Genomic DNA, 22500 nt, shown 5'->3' with positions numbered 1-22500 from the left:
GGGGGGGGAGAGACAGAGGGGGGGGAGAGACAGAGGGGGGGGAGAGACAGAGGGGGGGGAGAGACAGAGGGGGGGGAGAGACAGAGGGGGGGGAGAGACAGAGGGGGGGGAGAGACAGAGGGGGGGGAGAGACAGAGGGGGGGGAGAGACAGAGGGGGGGGAGAGACAGAGGGGGGGGAGAGACAGAGGGGGGGGAGAGACAGAGGGGGGGGAGAGACAGAGGGGGGGGAGAGACAGAGGGGGGGGAGAGACAGAGGGGGGGGAGAGACAGAGGGGGGGGAGAGACAGAGGGGGGGGAGAGACAGAGGGGGGGGAGAGACAGAGGGGGGAGACAGACACACAACACACACAATGGGAAAAGAGAGCAAGCAAAAAGTTGAGCTGAGTTTCAGGAGTGCTGTTGGTGAGACACTGAAGCTGTGCTATTCAGGGCTTGTTCAGGTGATTAATGTTATCTAATTTGAATATATGCACTGTCTCTGTTGTATTCAGTGATTTATTTTAGTTTGAAAGTTATTCCAGCTCGGGATGCACAGTGCTGCACATGTACTGGACAGTATTTCAACTTGTACATTGGACATTTCTTGGCTGGAAAAACCAGAGGAATCAACTCCGGCTTTGACACTGATTCCTATGGGAACCCAAGATTCACTTCAAGTTGTGATTTTCAGGAAAGCAACCACAACTTTAAGTGAAGGCTTGCTGTACGACTGCAATTATGTATTTTTGAGGAATTTCAAGTAAAAAGTCTATAGTTGGGATTTTCTGGTCTCTCCTGCCCTGGGACCAGAAATTCCTGCCCAAAGTCAATGGACCTTTTGCTGGTCCGTCAAATTTTTCGCATTGCACACAATGATTCCAGTGGGTGGGACCGGAAAATCCTGCCTTATGAGTCTGTGGAAACAAACATCATTTAAAAATTGGTTTGTATGAATTCTTGGAGATCGAATAAGGTGATGAGATCACCCATGTTTCTAACATTATATCCTGATTTTACTTGTTCTGCAAGCCTGAACAGCTCTCAGGTTTTCCCAGAGAGAAAATTTTAAAACATGCCATCTTGTGGCACTAACATAAACCTGCACTTCCAAAAGTCAATTGAAAAACTGTTCCATCTCTCTCTATCCATAAACAAGTAAATGCTTTTTGGGCTGCATTCGAACAGAACCAGTTAGACGAATTCACCTGGAGCTGATGGTGAAGACAAGTTTTGAAGAAATGTCTGAGGAAAATAGGAATATGTGAACACAATTAGGTCAATGAATCCATCCTAACCTGCTCCGCCATTCAGTTAGATCACGGCCAATCTGCAGACTCAGCTCCATTTATCTGCCTTTGCTCCATACCTCTTGGCACCCTTACCTAACAAAAATCTATTGATTGCGGTCTTGAAAACTCCAATTCCCCTAACATCCATAGACTTCTGTGGAGGAAGAGTTCCAAACTTCTACTACCCATTGAGTGGAAAAATGTTTTCTGATTTCACTCCTGAATGACCCAGCTCTAAGGTTATCTCCCCTGTTCTTGATTCCTTCACCACAGGAAATAGTTTCTCTGTCTCTAAATTACCAAATTCTTTTAATCTCTTCTACTCAAAGAAATAGAAGTCAAGTTATGCAACTTGTCCTCAATTTAACCCTTTAAGTCCCTTCTAAATGTGAGGGAGAAGCAGTGCACAAGAATATCATTTTACACTGAAGCTACCTCATGGGCTGTGCTTTTCCTACTGACTTGTCACTCCATTAAAAGGTTTTACAATTTATTTTATTTGTTCTTGTGGTGTTGGCAACACTGGTAAGGCAGTATTTATTGCCCATCCCGAGCAGTACTGAGGGCATCAACCGCCTTGTCCTTTAAATTAAGTGTGTGAGTGGAGTCACAAGTATCCAGACCAGCTTGGAATGGGTGCTCCTTTCCCCGAAGGGACATTTGTGAACCAGTTGGGTTTTGATCTGGCAGCGTCAATAGTTAATATTTCCGGTACTCACCCACAAATTAGCAGGTTTATTGAATTCAATTATCAACTTAAACTCACAACATTTGGATTACTAATCTTGTACCATAAATAATTTAGCTACCATATTTATTTCTGTTTCATAAAGCAATAATAATGGAGCCTTAACATTTGACCTTTTTACTGAAATTCACATTCATCCTATTACAGTAAGATTTAGCTTGTAGTTCAAAAAGAAATAGTTTTACCTTTGGAATAAATGGCTTTAAGTGCAACATGTAGAGAGATTCCAGAGAGACACATTGCAAATCCTAGCCAGTTTAACATGCTTAATTGGTCACCCATCACATGGCTAGCAAGGACCAGTGTGCACACTTCCTGCAAAAGAATAACAAACTCCTTCGGGATCCATTTCCACAAGTTTGATCTCCTTCCAGTGCACATAAGGCACAGTCCAAAAATATACTTGAGCTTTCTGACAACACTTAACACCAGCTAAAATGGATTTTCTTCCTAGTTTCAACTGTACAGCAATTGAATGGGTTTATTGTTTTGGTTCAACGCAGTGGTGCTGTCGCTAGACTAGCACTCCAGCACTCGGGCAGCATGGGTTTGAATCCCACTGCAGCAGCTGGTGGAGTTTGAGTTCAGTTAAAAAATCTGGTATTAAAATCTAATCTCAGTAAAGGTTGTTCATCAGATTGTTCTGTTGTTAAAGGGGCTGCCTTCTACTTTGTCCCTGATTTTGTTAACTTAATTTATTTGGTTGATTCAAAAGAGTCACAAATGGGACAGAAATTCAAATTACACACTTCAAATGCAGTACAACTTCCATTCACAAATAGGATACTTAAGTCGGTAGCCTGAAGAAAAGTAGTGATAATGGGATATCTAAATATTGCACTCTTTATTGCCTTGTCAAAGTACAAGGCTTCATTTTCAGCAGAACAGAACACAAAAGCAAGGAGGTCTATTAAGCTCAGTCTGTTCTGCAACATATCCTCAGCAGGCACAAAGCTCAGCTGTACAGCAGTGGGTAGTGGTGGAGGGGGGAAGAGTTTAGAATATCCTTTTTGTATCTGGAGACTAGTAAAGAAAGTTTAATTTTTAAACAAATCTTCAAACCTGTTTTGTTTTAAACTGAAGTTTAAAAATCACAAGCTAAAATAGGTTAACTTGCCTTTTAGTTACCACTGTACATTCCACAAAGATATGCAAGACAGCAACATCAAACCTAGCTGTCTCATCATGAAATTCAACTGAAATCCACTATATTCTCACAGGATTCACTCACTCTCTTTGACTAAAAGCTTTAGCCCTTCAAAAGCGAAAGCCTGAAAATTTAGAAGAGTCTAGTGATAAATCAGGGCAAACTCTCAAGACAGCAAAATATCCTCTCTCAATTAAACTAAGTAATGGAACTCACCTGGTTATTAGGTTTATCCAGTATGTAGCTGAACTGTACACACTTGGAAGATCTCAGGTTCAATCCCCACACTCTGGCTCAGCTGTGATATGTCCCATAGCCAAATAGTAAAAGCTCACACTTTTCACTCACCAACACCACACATTAAATGTATAATCAGCAAGGAGCAAATGCCTTCAGGAGAGGTGGTGAGGGACAAAACTGTCAAGAGAGAAAGTCTATAGCATGCAGTTTCTTCTTGCCCCCTTTTGAAGGTGCAGGCTTTTATATAAGGTATCAGGAGCCAAATCGCTCTTAGCTAGCAAATAGCCAACTGGCACCTCATTTAAGTGGCCATATCATGTGCAAACCTAGCCAGCAAGTATCATGATATTACAGTTTTACCAGTACAGAATTTCATTCAGCCCAACAGGCCCGTGCTGGTGTTTATGCTCCACACAAGCCTTCTTCTATCCCATTTCTTCTAATTCCCATTAACAGTTCCTCTGTTTTTCTCCTTCATATGCTAAGATAGCTTCTCCTTAAATGCATCTATGCTAGTTGCCTCAACAAATCCAAGCGGCAGCAAGTTCCATTTTCTAACCAGAATCTTATATTTATGACTCCTAACTCTGTCTCACCCATAAATGGAAATACCTTCTCTACATTTACCCTATCAAACACTTGACCTATCAAATCACCTCTCAACTCTCTCCCTTTCCAGAAAAAAAAACTCAAACTGTTCAATCTTTTCTGAGGATAGATTTAACATCCAAATTCTGGTATCATTCTAGTAATTCATTTATACACCTTCTCCAGTGTCTCTATATCCTTTTTGTAATAGAGACCAGTTCATTGTACACCAAGTGTGGTCTAACCAAGGTTCTGTAAAAGCTTCATATAACTTCTCTGCTTTTCAGTGCTGTCCCTCTAGAAATGAACTTTATTTACTTTTTATGGCTTTATTAACCTGTGTCACCATGTTTAGGGATTTTTGTATCTGTACCGCCAGATCCCTCTGCTCATCTGCCCCATTTAGAAACTTATCCTTGAAAGAGTATGTGACATCCTTATTCTTCCCACCAAAATGCACCACCTCACACTTATCTATATTGAAGTTCATTTGCAAATTACACACCTATTCTCCAAGTTTGTTAATATCTTCCTGCATTTTGCATAGTTCTCTGTATCAACTATACCCCCTAATTTGATGTCGTCTGTAAAGTTTGAAATTTTTTTCCCAATTCCCAAGTCCAAACTGTGAAAGTGAATGACCAACAACATTGGTTCCAACACCACTTCCTACATTTTGTCTCAGCACCAATCCTTGTGAAACACGAATTTTCATGTTTTGCCAATCAGCAGGATGGCACCATGGCTAAGTTAGGTTCTGGTGAGGGTATACAACCTAAACGTGAAGACCTTCATTTCTTTACAGATGCCAAATGACCCATGCGGTGTATTTCCAGTATTTTCTAGTTTTAATATAGCCAAACTCATTCCCTCCTTCAATCACACAGTTTCAAGCAGGAGTTGCTTAGATAGCCATATACAAAAAAAAAGTCTTCCTTTTAAAAAAGCATTTTTTTGCATATTACGAGGACGATTACAGCACAGATAATGTTTGCAATCTATGTGCCATTATGATCAACCGCATTGAGAATTTCAAACCACTCCTATAATGACGGGCCAATACAGAGATTCGATGAAGGGTCCCGCCCAAACCACCAACCTAACCTTCTCTTTCAAATGCTCAATGATCCAATCGGCATTCTCAGGATGGTGTTCTTATTTCCGATTTCAGCACCTGCAATTCTTTTTGCTTTCATTGTCCGAACAAACACCTGATGATCATGAGACCAGAATGGCTCACCTTAAAAATGCCTGCTACAGATAGGGTCAAGCTGGAGGTTTTAGAAACCAATAGGAATTCAGAGAAGCACAATCCAAATGCCAGAAATCCCCCTGCAGCCAATACAAGCATCATATGCAGCAAAGTCGACGTCTCATGGTTACGAAACAGTTTCTCCGAGGCAGACAGACTTAGTCCTTGAGAAAGGGAAAACTCAACATTAGTAGAGCACAGAGGACCAGCTAAGCAATAGTGATTCAATTTCAATATAGAATTATAGTTTTACACCCCGACACAATGCACAGCACAGAAACAGACTATTCAGCTCAACTTTTTTATGTTCCACTTAAACCTGTTCCCACTCCTAATCACCTAACCCGATCTGCATATCCTTTATTCTTCCCTCTCGGAGGGTTGAGTCTGTGGAACTATCTTCCCCAGAGTGGTAGAGGCCAGGTCATTTAATATTTTTAAGGCCGAGGTAGATAGATTCTTTTGCTCGTCAAGAATTTAAAGTGGGGGGAGGGGGAGTAGACAGGGTAGTGGCATTAAGGTCACAAGCAGATCAGCCATGATCTTACTGAATGATGGAACAAGCTCGAAAGGCCGAATTACCTACTCCTGCTCCTAATTCATATCTTCGCATATTTTTCTCCTTCATTTACTTATTTAGCTTTCCCTTAAGTACACCAATGCTATTCGCCTAAAATACTACTTGCAATAGCGAGTTTCATATTTTAACCATTGTCCGGTTAAAAGTTGTTTCTCCTGAACTCTCTATTAGATTTATTGGTGGTGATCTTATATTTGTGTCTTCCAGTTTTGGTCTCCCACACAAGTAGAATCTAGGTCTACCCTCTCAAACTCTTCCATAATTTTAAAAACCTCTGAATAGTCCCAGCCTGTTCAAAGTTTCCCAAGAGGTATAACCTCTCAGTTCTGGTGTCATCCTTGTTGATCTTTTTGCACCTTCTCCAGTGCCTCTTTATCCTTTTAGAATATGGATCCACAAGGAGGTCAAGGGTTATGAGGGAGTGGTGGGCAAGAAAGTTGAGTTAAGGGCACAATCAAATCAGCCTCACCCTTATTGAATGGCAGAGCAAGCTTGGGGAGCTGAGTGGCTTACTCCTGCTCCTATTTCTTACACTCTTATGGAGACAAGAACTGTCCACAGTAATTGTGGAGTAACCAAGATTCTACACAAGCTTAAAATAGCTTCTCTAAAATGAAAAGGATTTTGGATTCTGGTATCAGCTTGTCTATATGGTACTGCTCTTTTCTCCAAGTCAAAAATCAGGGGTTTAAGTCATAGTCAGGGCGACCACTTCAGTGCAGTACATTGCTGGAGATGCAGTCTCTGAGATGTTAAACTCAAACCTCATTTGCCTGACCAACGTTCCTCCTTCAGCCAATATCACCCACACAGATTACCTGGTGGTCATCTCACTTTCTGATGGTGAGAAACTCTGGGATGCACATATTTGATTGCTGTATTTGCCTAAATAGCAAACAACTGATTTACTTGTTAAAATGTACTGACTACAAAGTATTTTGGGGTGGCCTGAGGACTGTCTAGCAACAGGGTGCTTTTAGGGAAGGAGGGAAAGGGAGAGGAAGTGGCCAGGAGGGGGTGGAGGGTGTGAGGAAAGAGCAAAGGTGAAAAAAGACAAAAGCTTGACATACAGCAAATATGCAAAAACAAGACAGATACTAATTACAGAGTGGCAAAATGTCAATACAAATTATATCTCAGTGTACCTCAACACATTAAACCTGTTATAAAATTAAAATTACAGACACGGCAAACAGCACTGAGGGAAAATTCATGAATAAATACATTTACAGTGGTGAATAATTAATGAGGACCCTTGCTGACAAGGAGGCACACATGGGTATGGGGTGAAGGCAGGGCTGCGATGCACTCCACAGTTTGCCAACACTCACTATCCAGGTACACATGAAAATGGAACCGATACATGACTACTTTCAGAAGGGAGGAGAAGAAACCTGTGTCATTTGAAGATGTTCACTCAGCATGTCCCATTTCTATTAAATCCTGGCACTGACTGCTCAATGCTCCCAAAAAGCCTCCACCCAAATCTCACAATTCTTTTCCAAGTTTTCTCACACCTTTCTTGTCTTCAAAAGTTCTTGTATAACTTGTCTCTGCTCCAAACACTCTTGGGACCTACCTTCCCATGAACTCATGCCTACTACTCTCTTTCCCAATCTTTCAACACCTCACCATCTTTCTCTGACCCTACCATCCCATTTCTAGTACTCCCACAGCCCAGGGCCATCAATGTAAATCAGAAAAATTATCCTACAATTTGAATAAACATCCCAAATGATTTTTTTGTTTAATACATTTAATTATTTAAAAAATAGGCTGTAAATCAATTAAGATCAAAACAATAACACAGCCTGTAAAGGTTTTCCTAGAAGTTTTTTAAAAAACATTATAAAAATGGAACAAGTATAACAATTTGCGACAGTTCATGTAGAATCTCAAAGGCAAACAAACACAAATTTTGCACAGAGACAATGTGACACTCATTGCAGGCCCATTAGGCAAGGGATGGGATACAATATGTACACTGATTATGGTGAGCTTTATTTGGTCCTTGCTGAGTCAAGTTGGCCATCATCTCAACAAAACAACCAAACATACCTTCATTGAATACAAACAGTGGGAAAAGGCCAATAAACATCAGTGGCTGGAGATGGTACATGGTGTCAATGGGATTCTGTAAACCTGAGCAAAGCAGATTAAAGTTTAGCCATTTTGTCACATCCTGATATTCCTTGGAAAACTGAAATAGCAAAAATCTACTTCAATTTGAAAACAAACGTTTTACTGCAAATGACTTTATAATAGCCAAAATAAAGCCAAGAACATGGAAAAAGAAAGCAAAATAATGGTCATCACACTGGCAAAAACTGTCATTACAAATATTCAATATAAGGAGCATCAACATGGGACATGAAACCTGATTAAAACTGGTATAAAAATCAAACAAGATTTGCAAATACCTCTGCACCAAGGATGCATAAAGTGTACCCAGATACTTATGGACTGTCTTGAACAGGTCAGGATATACTTGGCAACTTCTGGAACCAGAATACACGTTCAGGCTAAATAGCAAGCATCTGGAGTTAGGCATAAACAGTGTAGGACATGTCGAATTTCAAACCCCATGACAAAGCAACTGGGCAATAACCACCGACTTTTATTTTCAATTTACAAGTTATGTATGTGTCTTAAATTGGCTTGGAGTACAGCGGTCACAATTGTAATCTGTACCCAAGCAGAAGCTAGCAAGCAGTGGAGAACGAAGCAAATTTCAGCCAATTCATTCACATAAATAAACACTTAAGGCCACATTTCGTGGAATTGTGCCGACTCTGGAGGTCTTTAAAAATGACAGGATTCAGAAGTAGAAATCCTGGTCCCACACAATTTCCAGCAGATCCCATTTTTGCTGACAGGGGAAAGGGAACAAGGTGTGAATCACACAGGTGGGAAACTGAACTTAACAGGATCATTTGAGATTAGTGCTGGGTTCAAACAGACCCCATTTTCACTATTCCAAGGGCCTTAACTTGCAGTTATGAATCACCAATTTATGGAGAAGGTCTAAACACTCTAAGGGAGGATAAGGTCAGTTTAAGTCTCATAATCTGAAGTTATTTAACTCCCAGCCCTTTAAACATGAAAATAACAGGCTGCAGCTGTCAGGGTTAAAAAAAACACCTGCTACTGGGATGCATTGATTGACAGGGTATGCTGTGACTTAGAAAAAAAATTACCATCTGTACCTGCAGTTTCAATAGACTTCATTGTTAACATTTCCCAAAGGCTGTTATTACAGCTGAGCATATTACGAATGCTGAGATTCAAAAGCTCCAAGCCCAATTATCTTAGCAGGGTGGCTGAATTCACATCCTGATTGATAGTTCTAAGAAACTATTACAGGATTGGCTGTCCTTGATGTGGTTAGTGAATACAAGCTTGTTTTTTAAATAACATATTGACCACTTGAGGGGAGTTAAAATCTTTGAATGAGCTTCATGAATGAGAGGTTTGTTTCAGTATCAAGTGCCTATGAATGAGAGCTCTCTTAAATTGTTAAAGTTTATTCTTTTCATCTCCACATGGCTCCTGAGGTCTACGATAGTGCATACTAGATGAGTAGCTATGGAGGTGGCATGGGGGCTATACTAGGTGAGTGGCTATGGAGGTGGCGTGTGCAGTCACATGGAAGTGGCATGGGGGTACGAATCATCATGGAGGTGGCACAGGAGGCATGAGGCTGAGGGATGAGGGTTAGAAAGCCTAACAACCTTTTATATAACCAGGGCAGACCTTCTCAAAAGCCCACCCTGGCACCCGCCCACCTCTGCGGCTGCCTCTGAGCTGCCTCCAGAGAGCAGCAAGCATGACTTGATCATGCTCCTGCCCCACCGAAGCGAAAATTGTGCATCAGGAGGTCATTTCCATGGGGAAGTGTCTGCCAAAATCAGGAGATTTTCTGACTTGAGCTTCCTGTCTCCATGGCGGAAATCCGGCTCTTTGAAATTGTGTCAAAATATACTATCTGTAATGGTACAATTTCCTTTCCTTCTGCCTGCCACCAGCCCCCCACCCCCTAACCTACCAGTGCATCTGTGCAAGTTACATTCAAAAAGCACCCAATTCAGTTTAGTGACAAACCTGGAGTCGGTTATCAGTCACGTTTTAGAAGTAGTGGAATGTAATGCATTCTATCAACAATATACCAAAAAAAGAAAGCATAATTGTTTTCATTGTTGCCAGTAGATATCCAAATTCTGCTAGTTTGTCTGGGCCAAGCAGAATCTTGCTTCGAGCCCCCATTCAACTGAAGCCTGACATAGTTTTACCAACAGCAACAGTTAAGACACGCACACTAATGTGCCTGTCATTCCTCATAGCTCACAATCATGGAGTTTATAATTGAGCACTGCTGGATTAAAGGGATGAAGTGCTGAGTAATCCAGGTGCAACAGTATTTGTATTTCACACAAAAATATATAAATAGTCACTTGGTAGCACAGAACTTGAACATTGCTGAAAAAACATATTTTGTCAAAGCTTTTCATCTTGCACTCATCAGGGCAATTGCAACATTAGATGTGATTCTGCGATTGGACAACATTTGCTAATTAATCCTCAGTGTGCTAAAAATTACACTGACAACCAATTTAAGATTGTCAGTTGGGCTCGCAGTGTGTAATGGAAGCCACATATATTAATACACAGGGCCCTGTTCTTTGCAGACAGAAAGAACATGTACACACATTGTGCCTGTTTCAGCTAAACAAAATAAGTGATAGCCTTTCGCTGGTTTGTTCCTCAGGGCAATGCTTTGACCAATCAGAGTCAAGCTGCCCATTTTAAAATTTCAAAAAATGCTTGGCAGTTAACTGGAATCACCATTAACTGATGCATTCTTCATGGCAACATCTCTACCAATCAGAGTCCACTTGCCAACCAATCAGCAGTCTTTTCTCATACAGTATAAAGTTGTTGCTTCTCCTCACATTGGTATTCCTGCGGTTGTCCTGATGGCAAGACAAAAAGCTTCGAGAGAATGTCTTTTTTCAGCAAAACACAAAAATATATAATAAATCCACAGATAAGATAGGAAGCCACTTACAGGGAGCAGAGCAAGCAATTGCTCGCTTTTTGTTTCTTTGAGAGATCACTTTTATTATACTTAAGGATGGGGTAATTAATTCCCATAACCTCTGCTAATGCCTTAGTTGTCTGCATTTGCACTGGAGTTATACGAAACGAAAGAGGTGTAAAAAATAATTAAACAGGTTAATTAATAGAATGTTGGACCTTAATCTCGAAGGGACTGGAATGCAAACGTACACCTCAGGTAGGATGTACTAGCCTCGAGGAAGGTGCAGCGCAGATTCAGCAGAATGATACTGGGGCTAAAGGGGTTAAATTATGAGGACAGGTTGCATAGACAAGACTTGTATTCCCTTGAGTATAGAAGATTGTGGGGGGATTTAACTGAGGTGTTTAAGGTGATTTAAAAAAGAAGTTAATAAAGTGGATAGAGATTTCCCCCCAATCTGGTGGGGAATCCAGAACAAGGGAGCAAAACCTAAAAATTAGAGCTAGGTTGTTCAAAGATAATGTCAGGAAACAATCCTTCACACAAAGGACAGCAGAAATCTGAAATTCTCTCCCAAAAAGCTATTGAAGTTGGGGGTTAATTAAACATTTCAAAACTGAAATCGATAGATTTTTGTTAAGCAGGGGTATTAAGAGTTACAGAACCAAGGTGGGTAGATATGTAGATGGAGTTCCAATACAAATTAGCTGTGATCTATTTGAATTACATAACAGGCTTGAGGGATTAAATGGCCTACTTCGGTTCCTGTTGCTTTATCAGTTGTCCTACAATTCTTGTTCTCCACTGAGTCACCTCGTAAAGTGTCAGCTGTGGCTCAGTTGGGAGCAATCATGCCTCTGAGTTACATGGTTCTGGGTTCATGTGCCATTCCTGGGCTTGAGCACAAATATCTATGTTGACACTCCAGTGCAATACTAAGGGGGTACTGCACTGTTGGAGGTACCAACTTTCAGATGAGGTGTTAAACTGAGGCAGCATTTGCCTGCTCGGATGGATATAAAAATTGAAAGAAAAAGTGTACAATTCTGTGAAATATAGTGGTGTATCAGAAGATTGGACAGAATTTAAAAACCAGCAAAGAATGAACAAAAAAGAGAGAAGGAAGAAATTAGAGTATGAGGGAAAGCTAGCTAGAAATATAAAAACAGATATCAAGAGCTTCTATAAGTATTTAAATAGGAAAAGAGTAATTAAAGGGAGCATTGGTCCTCTGGAGAGAGAGTCTGGGGAATTAATAATAGAAAACAAAGAAATGGGGGAAGTGTTGAACAGATATTTTGTGTCTGTCTTCACTGTAGGAGAGACAAATAACATCCCAGAGATACTTGGAAGTCAAAAGGTGAAAGGGAGGGAGGAACTCAAAACAATTACAATCACCAGGGAAAGGATATTGAGAAAACTGTTCAAACTAAAGGCTGACAAGCCCCCAGGACCTGATGGCTTGCACCCTTGGGTCTTAAAGAAGTGGCTACAAAGATGCATTGATTGTAATTTTTCAAAATTCCCTAGATTCTGGAAAGGTCCCAGCAGATTGGAAAATTGCTAATGTAACGCCTCTATTCAAGAAAGGAGGGAGACAGAAAGCAGGAAACTACAGGCTACTTAGCCTAATGTCTGTCATAGGGAAAATGCTAGAATCTTTTATTTAAGGAGGTTAAAGCAGGGCACTTAGAAAATCTTAATGCAATCAGACAGAGTCAACATGGTTTTGTGAAAGGGAAATCATGTTTAACTAATGTATTAGAGTTCTTTGAGGAAATAACAAGTAACATAGATAAGGGGAACCTATAAATGTGGTGTACTTGAATTCCCAAAAGGCATTTGATAAGAGGCGGCATCAAAGGTTAACACACAAAATAAGAGCTCACAGTGTAGGGGGTAAGCTATTAACAAGGGTAGAGGATCAGTTAGTACGGATAAATGGATCATTTTCGGGTTGGCAAGTTGTGACTAGTGGAGTGCCACAGCTATCAGTGCTGGGGCCACAACTATTTACAATCTATATCAATGAATTGTTAAATTTGCTGACGACACAAATTGATAGAAGAGTAAGTTGTAAAAGGGACATAAGGAGTCTGCAAAGTTCTACAGGTAGGTTAAGCAAGTGGGCAAAAATTTGACAGATGGAGTATGATGTGAAAAAATGTCAACCTATCCACTTTAGCAGGAAGAATAGAAAAACAGTATATTATTTAAGTGGTGAGAGATTGCATAACTCTGCTGTACAGAGGGATCTGGGTGTCCTGGCACATGTATCCCAAAGGTTGGTATGCAGGTACAGCAAGTGATTAGAAAAGCAAATGGAATATTGGTGTTAATTGCAAGGGGAATGGAATAAAAAAGCTTGGAAATTATTTGAAAAAGGATATAATTACATTAGCATTTCAGAGAAGGTTCACTCAACTGATTCCTGGGATGAGGGGGTTCTCTTACAAGAAGGTTGGGCCTATATCCATTGGAGTTTAGAAGAGGTGATCTTATTGAAACATATAAGATCCTGAAGAGACTTGAAAGGGTGGATGCCGAGAGGATGATTCCCCTTGTGGGAGAGATTAGAACTAGGGGACAGAGTTTAAAAATAATGGACTGGAAAATTTCTCTCTCTCAGAGGGTCCATGGTCTGTAGAATTCTCTTCTCCATAGATTAATGGAGGCAGGGTTGTTGAATACTTTTAAGGTTAAGATAGATTTTTTTAAACTCATTATTGGAATGTGGGTGTCGCTGACTAGACCAGCATTTATTGTCCATCCCTAGTTGCCTTGAGAAGGTGGTGGTGAGCTGCCTTTGTGAACCGCTGCAGTCCATGTGGTGTAGGTACACCCACAGTGCTGGTGGGTGGAGGGAGTTCCAGGATTTTGACCCAGCAACAGTGAAAGAATAGCAATATATTTCCAAGTCAGGATGGCGAGTGGGTTGGAGGGGAACCACCAGGTAGTGGTGTTCCCATCTATCTGCTGTCCTTGTCCTTCTGGTTGGTGGCAGTTGTGGGTGTGAAAGGTGCTGTTCAAGGTGCCATGGTGAGTTGTTGCAGTGCATCTTGTATATTGTACACACTGCTGCCACTGTGCATCAGTGATAGAGGGAGTGATTGTTTGTGGATGGGGTGCCAATCAAGCGGGCTTCTTTGTCCTGACTGGTATTGAGCTTCTTGAGTGTTGTTGGAGCTGCACTCATCCAGGCAAGTGGGAAGTATTCCATCACATTCCTGACTTGTGCCTAGTAGATGGCTGACAGGCTTTGGGGAGTCAGGAGGTGAGTTACTCGCCACAGGGTTCCTAGCCTCTGACCTGCTCTTGTAGCCACAGTATTTATATGGTTGTCCAGTTCAGTTTCTGGTCAATGGCAACCCCCAGGATGTTGATTTTGGGGGATTCAGTGATTGCAATGGCATTGAATGTCAAGGGGCGATGGTTAGGTTCATTCTTGTTGGAGATGGTCATTGCCTGGCACTTGTGTGGTGTGAATGTTACTTGCCACTTGACAGTCCAAGCCTGGATACTGCCCAGATCTTGCTGCATTTGGACATGGACTGCTTCAGTATCTGAGGAGTCGCGAATGGTGCTGAACATTGTACAATCATCAGCGAAAACCCCCACTTCTGACCTTATAATGGGAGGAAGGTCACTGATGAAGCAGCTGAAGATGGTTGGGCCTAGGACACTACTCTGAGGAACTCCTGCAGTGATGTCCTGGAACTGCGATGATTGACCTCCAACAACCACAATCATCTTCCTTTGTGCTAGGTGTGACTCGAACCAACGGAGGATTTTCCCTCTGATTCCCATTGACTCCAGTTTTGCTAGGGCTCCTTGATTAGAAAGGGAATCAAAGAATATAGGGGGTAGACAGGAAAGTGGAGTTGAAACCACAATCAGATCAGCCATGATCTTATCAAATGGCAGAGCAGTCGAGGGGCCGAATGGCCTATCCTGCTCCTAATTTGTATGTTCGAATGTATGTAAAAGATCCCATGGCACTATTTTGAAGAAAAGGAGGGGAGTTCATCCCTGTTGTTTATATTTATCCCTTAATCAATATCACAAAAATAAACAAGATTATCTGATCATTATCACATTGCTGTATGTGGGAGTTTGCTGTGTGCAAATTGGTTGACATGTTTTGTACATTATGATGTGATTACAAGAAAATACTTCATTAGCTGTAATGCACTTTGAGATGTCTGGTGGTTGTAAAAGGCGCTAGTTAAATGCAAGACTTTCTTTTGTTCCTTTTAGAGCATATGAATTTTCAATTCACTCCCTCAGTGACTTAGCTCTCCCTCAGTATTTCATGCAAGTTAGCGCCCATGTTGAACATGAAGGAGTGGTTGGCCTCTATGTGGAGAAAGGCTTTGCACGCAAATAGAAAAAACACAGTACGTGTACAACATTGCACATATTGCAACCTCTACACAAAATCCCACCACATAGCTACCGTGTTATGGACTCTGTCCCACTCTAACAAGCTGTGATACTGATATTTTGACATTACCTAGGTCTGCCTTTTGGGTAAGAATCTGTGTCAGCGTCCACCGTATCCCTCCAAGGAAGGATGCAACCAATACCAGTATGAATCCCTCTGTGTTAAACTGGGTTGACTTGTACGTAAACATGAAGAGGCCTCCAGCTATTAACAAGATTACCATGATCAACCATGGCCGCTGGAAACAAAAAATTGGCAAAGGCAACAGATTATTCAAAAACAATTGCCAACAATCATGTAGATCTCCACCCATTAAACAGACAAGGCTCCCATCCAAAACACACTTTCAGAAAACAGCTGATCAGTCATTCATGGCCCTGGAGAGGAAGCAATTGAAGTCTACACGCTTGAGACCTTCTGCAACCAGTGGGTACTAACAAGGACTGGAGTATATAGTGGGTACCAGGAACGATATTATAATTTTGTTCTACAAGGATCCTTTTTCTTTGTTCAAAGTTATTAAGAAAATAGAAAAAAGGTAAGTTTTCTGGCACCTTATTTTAATTTTAGGTTTCCCAAAATTGTTTTATACTCATGAAATTAAGCAAAAAAAAATGCCAAGTGACATTGAGCCATATACCTCTGGAGGCAATTGTCAGTATATGAAAGAACTGCCCTAGAAACCACGCCCTCGCCATATTCTATATCTCCCCATTTTATCAGCCTCATAAAAGGTCACTTATCAAATAGCAAGTCCACTGTCAGTTGGCATAGCAATTTCCAAGGTTACGTGGCAGTGCAGTCTCCACCTGCAGCAACAGCCAGTTAATGGCAAAGTTATGCTGACGCACTCCACAATAAACCTGCATACTGAGAGCTGCTCCTCCAACTTCACAGAAGCCTGTTCAAAGTTACTGATCATCACGTGGGACAATAGTGGTTTAAAATTTCATAAGTGACATTGCAAAGAATTACATAGGATATACAGTACAGAAACAGGCCATTTGGCCCAACCAGCCCATGCTGGTGCTAATGTTCCACTTGAGCCTCCTCTCATTTTTCCTCATCTAAATATATCATCACAACTCTATCGTTTTTCCCTCATATGCTTGTCTGGTTTCCCCTTAAATGCATCAATATAATTCGCTTCAATCACTCTCTGTGGTACAAAGTTCCACATTCTCACCACTCTTTGGGTGAATAAGTTTATTCTGAATTTATATTGGATTTCTTGGTGACCATCTTATATGGATGGCCTTTAGTAATACTCTTTTTCTCAAAAGGAAACATTCTCTCCATAATCACTCCATAATCAAAACCTTTCATCATTTTAGAGATCTCTATTTGGTCATCCTTCAACATTCTTTTTCAAGAGAGAAGTGACCCCAGCCTGTCAATCCTTCCCTGATATCTATACCCATAAATTTTTGATATCATCTTTGTAAGCATCCCTCTACCCTCTCTAGAGCCTTTATTTCCATTTTATAAAATGGTGGCCAGAACCACACATAGTACTCTAAATGTGGTCTATTCAAGGTTCGATACAGGTTTAACAAACTTCCCCTACTTTTCAATTCAATCCCTCTAGACATAAAACCTAATGCTTGGTTTGTTTTCTTTTAATGGTCTGTGATGCATCTTCTAAAGATCCATTATTTGCAATTTAAAAATATACAAACTATCTTTAAAATATACAGCACTAAGGACAAGGAATGCCACCCTTAAGGCCCAAGAACTTCACCTGGAAATTTAACCAGCAGTGTATATACAGTGTAAAAATGTCACTATGTTTACATTGCACTGCTCTTTTTTTTAAACCAACACCCCTGGCTACATTATACCCATTTTCACACTGTGCAGTCTCACTCACCCTAGTCACAGCATACCTTGAAGCAGCTCTATTTCACTCATCCCATCACAGTCCAAAGCCCCAAAATACTCCTAGGTGAAACAACAACTTACCTGTACTTTTAATTTAGTGTACTGCATTTGCTGCTCAGGGTGGTCTCCCCTCAGGGAGGCAAAATGCAGCTTGGGTGACCATTTTAAAGAACACCTCCATTCAGTTTGCAAATGTGACCCCAAGCCTCCGATCGTCTGTCATTTTAATTCTCTGCTCCATTCCCAATCTGACCTCAGCCTCTTACACTGTTTTCGTGAAGCTCAATGTTAGCTCAAAAAACAGCACCTCATCTTTCAGCATTTTACTGCCTTCTAGACTCAACATTGAATTCAATAGCTTTGAATCATATCTTCTGCTCCCATTTTTGTTTTTGAATGGCAGCGGTTGGTAATGATTCTACGTTTTCTCATTAATACCTCACCTAGACACAATTTTTTTCTTTTGCTTTGCACCATTTGTTTATTATGTCATTAATTTGCTCCCGTCTTCCACCCTATCACCAACATTCCCTTTTGTTTCTTTCCTTCCTCCCCACTTTCATTGCCTCTATGCTTGCTTAAAATCTATTACATTTCTAACTTTCACAGTTCTGATGAAAGGTCATAGACCTGAAACGTTAACTCTGTTTCTCTCTCCACAGCTGCTGCCTGACCTGCTGAGTATTCCCAGCATTTCCATTTTTTATTTCAGACTTCCATCATTTAGAGTACTTAGACTTTCTACAGTGCAATGTTGCAGAGCTTGTGTTTTATACAACCTGCAATTTTTGTGACCATTCACAGAATAATGCACAATCACATGCAGTTTTTAAAAAAATGTTCTCAGGCTAGGCCGTTATTGCCCATCCCTTGTTGCTCTCAAGAAAGTGGTGGTTGACCTTACTCTTGAAACCCTGCAGTCCGTGTGTTGTAGGCACACCCACAGTGCCTTTAGGTGGGAATTCCAGGATTTTGACCCAGCGACCGTGAAGGAATGGTGATATACGTCCAATTCAGAACAGCCTGTGACTTGGAAGAGAACACGAAGGTGGTGGTGTTCCAAAGTGCCTTCAGCCCTTTTCTTCTAGGTGACAGAGGACACAGGTTTGGGAGCTGCTGTTATAGAAAACCTTGGTAAGTTGATACATGTGCATCCTGTAGAAAGCACACATGGTGCACCAGTCATGGAGGGACTGGATTTTTAAGATCATGGATGGGAGGTTGATAAAGCGGATTGCTTTGGCCTGGATGGTGCCTAGCTTCTTGAGTTCATCCTGCCTACTGTTAGTTTGAGATTAAAAATTGAACAGCTAGTTTGGACAAATGACCTTTCTTGATTCCTAAATGTTTTAGGATGCAGTTTCACTTCTTGACTCTTGATATCTGGTGCCAGGGGGCTGGAACACTACAGCAACATTTCAGGTTACTTCATAGGTTGTCAAGTTACGTGCCACATTTGTATTCCTCCAGTTACACAATCCATGTGTTTGTTCAATCAGTAAAGATGTGTAGTGCTTGGAGTAAAATTGGACCTCTACAAAGTTAGCTATCACTGATATGGGAGAGGGGAGGGGTGGAGTACAATTGATGCTTGACCTTTGCTGTGCGGAGGAGGGGAAATAAAACTCAACGTTCCCACTTCTGATTATTATCCAGCAATTCGCTGGAATGTGTTGGAGCCTGATTACTGGGCTAGGAAAGAATCAGCTGGACAAGGCCCTCATGGTGGAAGAGCATGCCGGACCCATGAAAACAGTCACCTAGCAAGGTGCTGGGGTCATGTCAGTGCCCATGGGACCATACAGCAGAACTTCTAGGAGGAAAAGGGAGAAAAAAATAATGAAGGGCACATGTACAGTGCTTTACATCCACAATGCCTGTATACTACCACAAATCTTCCACTCAAATCCAGATCAACTATTATTTCCTTATACCTAAACCACCCTTCCAAAGGCCCTAAATCACATTATCAACAAGGTTCTTCACCTCTGAACCACCATCCTCACCTTGAGTTGCACTGTATTTCTCCCCTACCAGTTCTTCAACGAAAAACTAATCTACCAACGCATAACTTCTTATCACATTTACACTAGGTTGATTTCAATAATGATTTAAACTGGTAGTTGAAATGGCAATCTTACCAATTTCTCCAATTTGAATACAACTGAAAAGAATAAAATAAATAAGATGGCAGTTGATTTTGTCATTGTGTACCTAAAATGAAGAAAGAGCAGCAATTAGAACCAATACAATGAATAAACATACATAATCTCAGTTATGAGCAGTTAGAAGCCTGTCAAACATGTGTTCAGCTGAGAAATTTGTCACTAAACCATGTGGAAAACACCATGATGGTCTGGTAGATACTGGGACTACACAGATCAGGACGGTGCCAGATTCAATCCTTGGTTTCTGCTGCTTAATCCCTGAACTACATGAACAAGCAGGGAAAGTTAAGTGTCCTTTTGGAGGAAGACCCAGTCAGACACAGATAAGATATTCCAAGGTGCTTCATAACAAGTCAAAGGAGACATGAAAGTGACTAAAGGTTTGATCAAAGAGGCAGGTTTTAAGAAGCATCTTAAAGGAGGAGAGAGAAGAGAGGGAGACAGAGAGGTTTAGGTAGGGAATTCCAGAGTTTAGGCATAGACAGCTGAAGGCGCAGTTAGAGATCGGCATCAGTAGTGCACAGATCTTAAAAGGTGTAAAAAGGTACCAACAATCCAATTATTAAAAGCCTAGCTACATTCCTCCTTCAATATAGAGAAATAACTCAATACTAAACAACACTGACTGGAGCATCCAAAACAAAAACAGAATTACCTGGAAAAACTCAGCAGGTCTGGCAGCATCGGTGGAGAAGAAATCAGTTAACGCTTCGGGTCTTCATGACCCTTCGGCAGAACTGAATATAGTTAGGAGAGGTCTCTCCTAACTATACTCAGTTCTGCCGAAGGGTCATGAAGACCCGAAACGTTAACTGATTTCTTCTCCACCGATGCTGCCAGACCTGCTGAGTTTTTCCAGATAATTCTGTTTTTGTTTTGGATTTCTAGCATCCGCAGTAGCTTTTAGCTTTTTGTTTTTATTACTGACTGGAGCATGTTGGTTATTAGTGAGGGCTATCAGAGTCCCATAAGTCAGGGATTAGTTGAAAAGCACATTACAAAAAGTTTATAAAATTCCATGAATAAAAGCAGTTGATTAAGAATATAGTTATTCAAACTATGTCAAATTATGTTGACAGTTAAATAGAATATCTATGTCATGACCAATCGCATTAGCAAAGATGGGTGACTTACAGTGAGATTGTGATGAACAGGAAGCTCCAGTTCGACAGTCCAATGTCTAAGGCAGTTGCAAAGGCTGTAATAGCAGGGTTTAAAAAAAATTCAGTAGAAAAAAAGTCAACACAATGAAGATGATCATTAGTTGATTGCTTATGACATTGTTTTCATCCATTAGCATTGTATAGTACGATTACAGCTTCTCCATTCTAATCCTTTTTGTGCGCCTTGTTGCTTTTCTTTTCATCTGCCAAAATTTGTCTGTTTGCTTTGTTCACATTTTTTAATCTGACACTTTCTAGCATTCTTTCAACAAGATTCTCTGTCCCTCTCATCCAATTTCTCAATGTTACTATAAAGTTCTCAATGTTCACTTACCAATATTCAATTTTATTGTTTTTTCATATTTGATCAGTTATCTACTAAAACTAGCGTTCACAACCACAACTCCTTCTTTATGAACTGGTCCTGATTTCCACCATTCATGTTTCTGATCTACCTATGATTTTGGATGTCTCAAAGATATTAAGTGTTCTTCAAAACTACTGCTTTCACTGCTTCCCAGGGTCAACACTCAACACTGTGCACCACCAAGTGCAGGCTCTTAACCCTTCTTTTTAACAGTATCAACTTGCTCTCTTTCAGAGTTGGCCTGGTCCACAGTTCCATGATCATGCTTCCCCTTATCTGATACTTTAACAATATATGTTTTTTTCTTCCTCTCGGGCGTCAAGGATCACAAGCTTCGTCAATGCTTAGATACCAACTTCCCTCTGGATCCTTCTTTCCCCTCACTTTCCACTGGTCCATCCCTTTTTCCAATCACACCCCTACCCTGTTTTCATTATTCCCTCTGACCTTCCCTTCCAGCCCAAAATGATCCGACCTTACGTATGCCCCTACCTCATGAATTTTGAGCTCGGAATGATGCTGACCTCTTCTTCCATTGCCTTCATCCCTGTGTCCACTTCTTCAACCAGGAGTCTCCCCCTGCACAGCAGACCTCTTCTTGCATTTTCAGAATTCTCGTTCCAATGGACCCTTCCTTCTGGCCTCTTCCCCTTTCCAGAGCTTTTCGTTGGGAACTGCTTGCATGACATCGGCCAGCTCAATTTCTCTGTTCCCCTCACTCACTCTAACCTACCTCCCCCTGAACTTGCCGCAGTTACTTCACTCAGGTTCAACCCTGACACTGTCACTGAATCTGCTGACAAAGGTGATGCTGCTGCTGTTTGGAGAACCATCCTCTTTCTTGCAGATGCTGAAGGCCAACGCACTGACACCTCTTCCTACCTTTCTCTGGACTATGACCCCAGTTTTGAACATCAGGCAATAAGCTATTGTTTCCTGGACCATTACTAGCCTCATTTCCTCTGGAGATCTTCCCTTCATGGTCACCAACCTCACAGTTCCCCAACCCCTCACAACTGCCTCTATCTCCTTCCCAAACTTCCTGTCTAAACTTTATCGTTTGTCCCCCTTGTCCAGTCCCTAATGGCCAACAGCTGTGCCTTTTCTGGCACCCTCAGCTACTTTAACAGTTTTCGGTTTCATAGCCCTAAACTCTTCCTTTTCACCACAAATGTCCAGTCCCCCACGACCTCCACTCCCAACCTGATGGCATGCTGACCCTCCGCTTCTTCCTTTAACAGAACTACCACCTTCCTCCACCTGGCTGAATGTTCTCAAAATGGACAGCTTTCTCCTTCGACTCTACTTATTTCCTTCAAATAAAAGATGTTCTTATGGGAATATTTATGGGTCCTAGCTATGTGTGGGGAGGTTTTGTGACGCAGTGGGTAGCGTCCCTACCTCTGAGTCAGAAGCTCCGGGTTAGAGTCCCACATCAGGCCTTGATGGGCACAGAAGGTGCAGTCATCATAATGCAGCCAACAGGTTGATTATCAACCCTGCAAATCCTCCCAATACGCCCAACGCCAGCGGTAAGAACAGGAGAATCTCCAGGTTGGTATCAGGACAGAAGCAATGAGGATAGGCAATTAAATTTTATTTTGTGTAAATTTCA

At 41.3% G+C, this 22500-nt stretch overlaps 1 protein-coding gene across 1 annotated transcript in view; it reads right to left on the bottom strand.

Annotated features, from left to right (window-relative positions):
• Nucleotides 1-22500, bottom strand: part of LOC144688644 (solute carrier family 35 member C2-like) — a 32989-nt gene that overhangs the window by 6673 nt on the left and 3816 nt on the right. Inside the window, exons 3-8 of the mRNA XM_078555454.1 lie at nt 20490-20553; nt 19329-19401; nt 15376-15544; nt 7883-7966; nt 5233-5408; nt 2203-2332 (exon numbers count right to left, since the gene is read on the bottom strand). Coding sequence (XP_078411580.1) covers nt 2203-2332; nt 5233-5408; nt 7883-7966; nt 15376-15544; nt 19329-19401; nt 20490-20553 — 696 coding nt within the window. The remainder of the gene's footprint in view (nt 1-2202; nt 2333-5232; nt 5409-7882; nt 7967-15375; nt 15545-19328; nt 19402-20489; nt 20554-22500) is intronic.

Source organism: Cetorhinus maximus, chromosome 13 (genome assembly GCF_964194155.1).
Source record: "Cetorhinus maximus chromosome 13, sCetMax3.hap1.1, whole genome shotgun sequence".
Classification (NCBI taxonomy): Eukaryota; Metazoa; Chordata; class Chondrichthyes; order Lamniformes; family Cetorhinidae; genus Cetorhinus; species Cetorhinus maximus.
The sequence above is the reverse complement of the archived record's forward strand: the minus strand, read 5'-3'. Positions and strand labels throughout refer to the sequence as shown.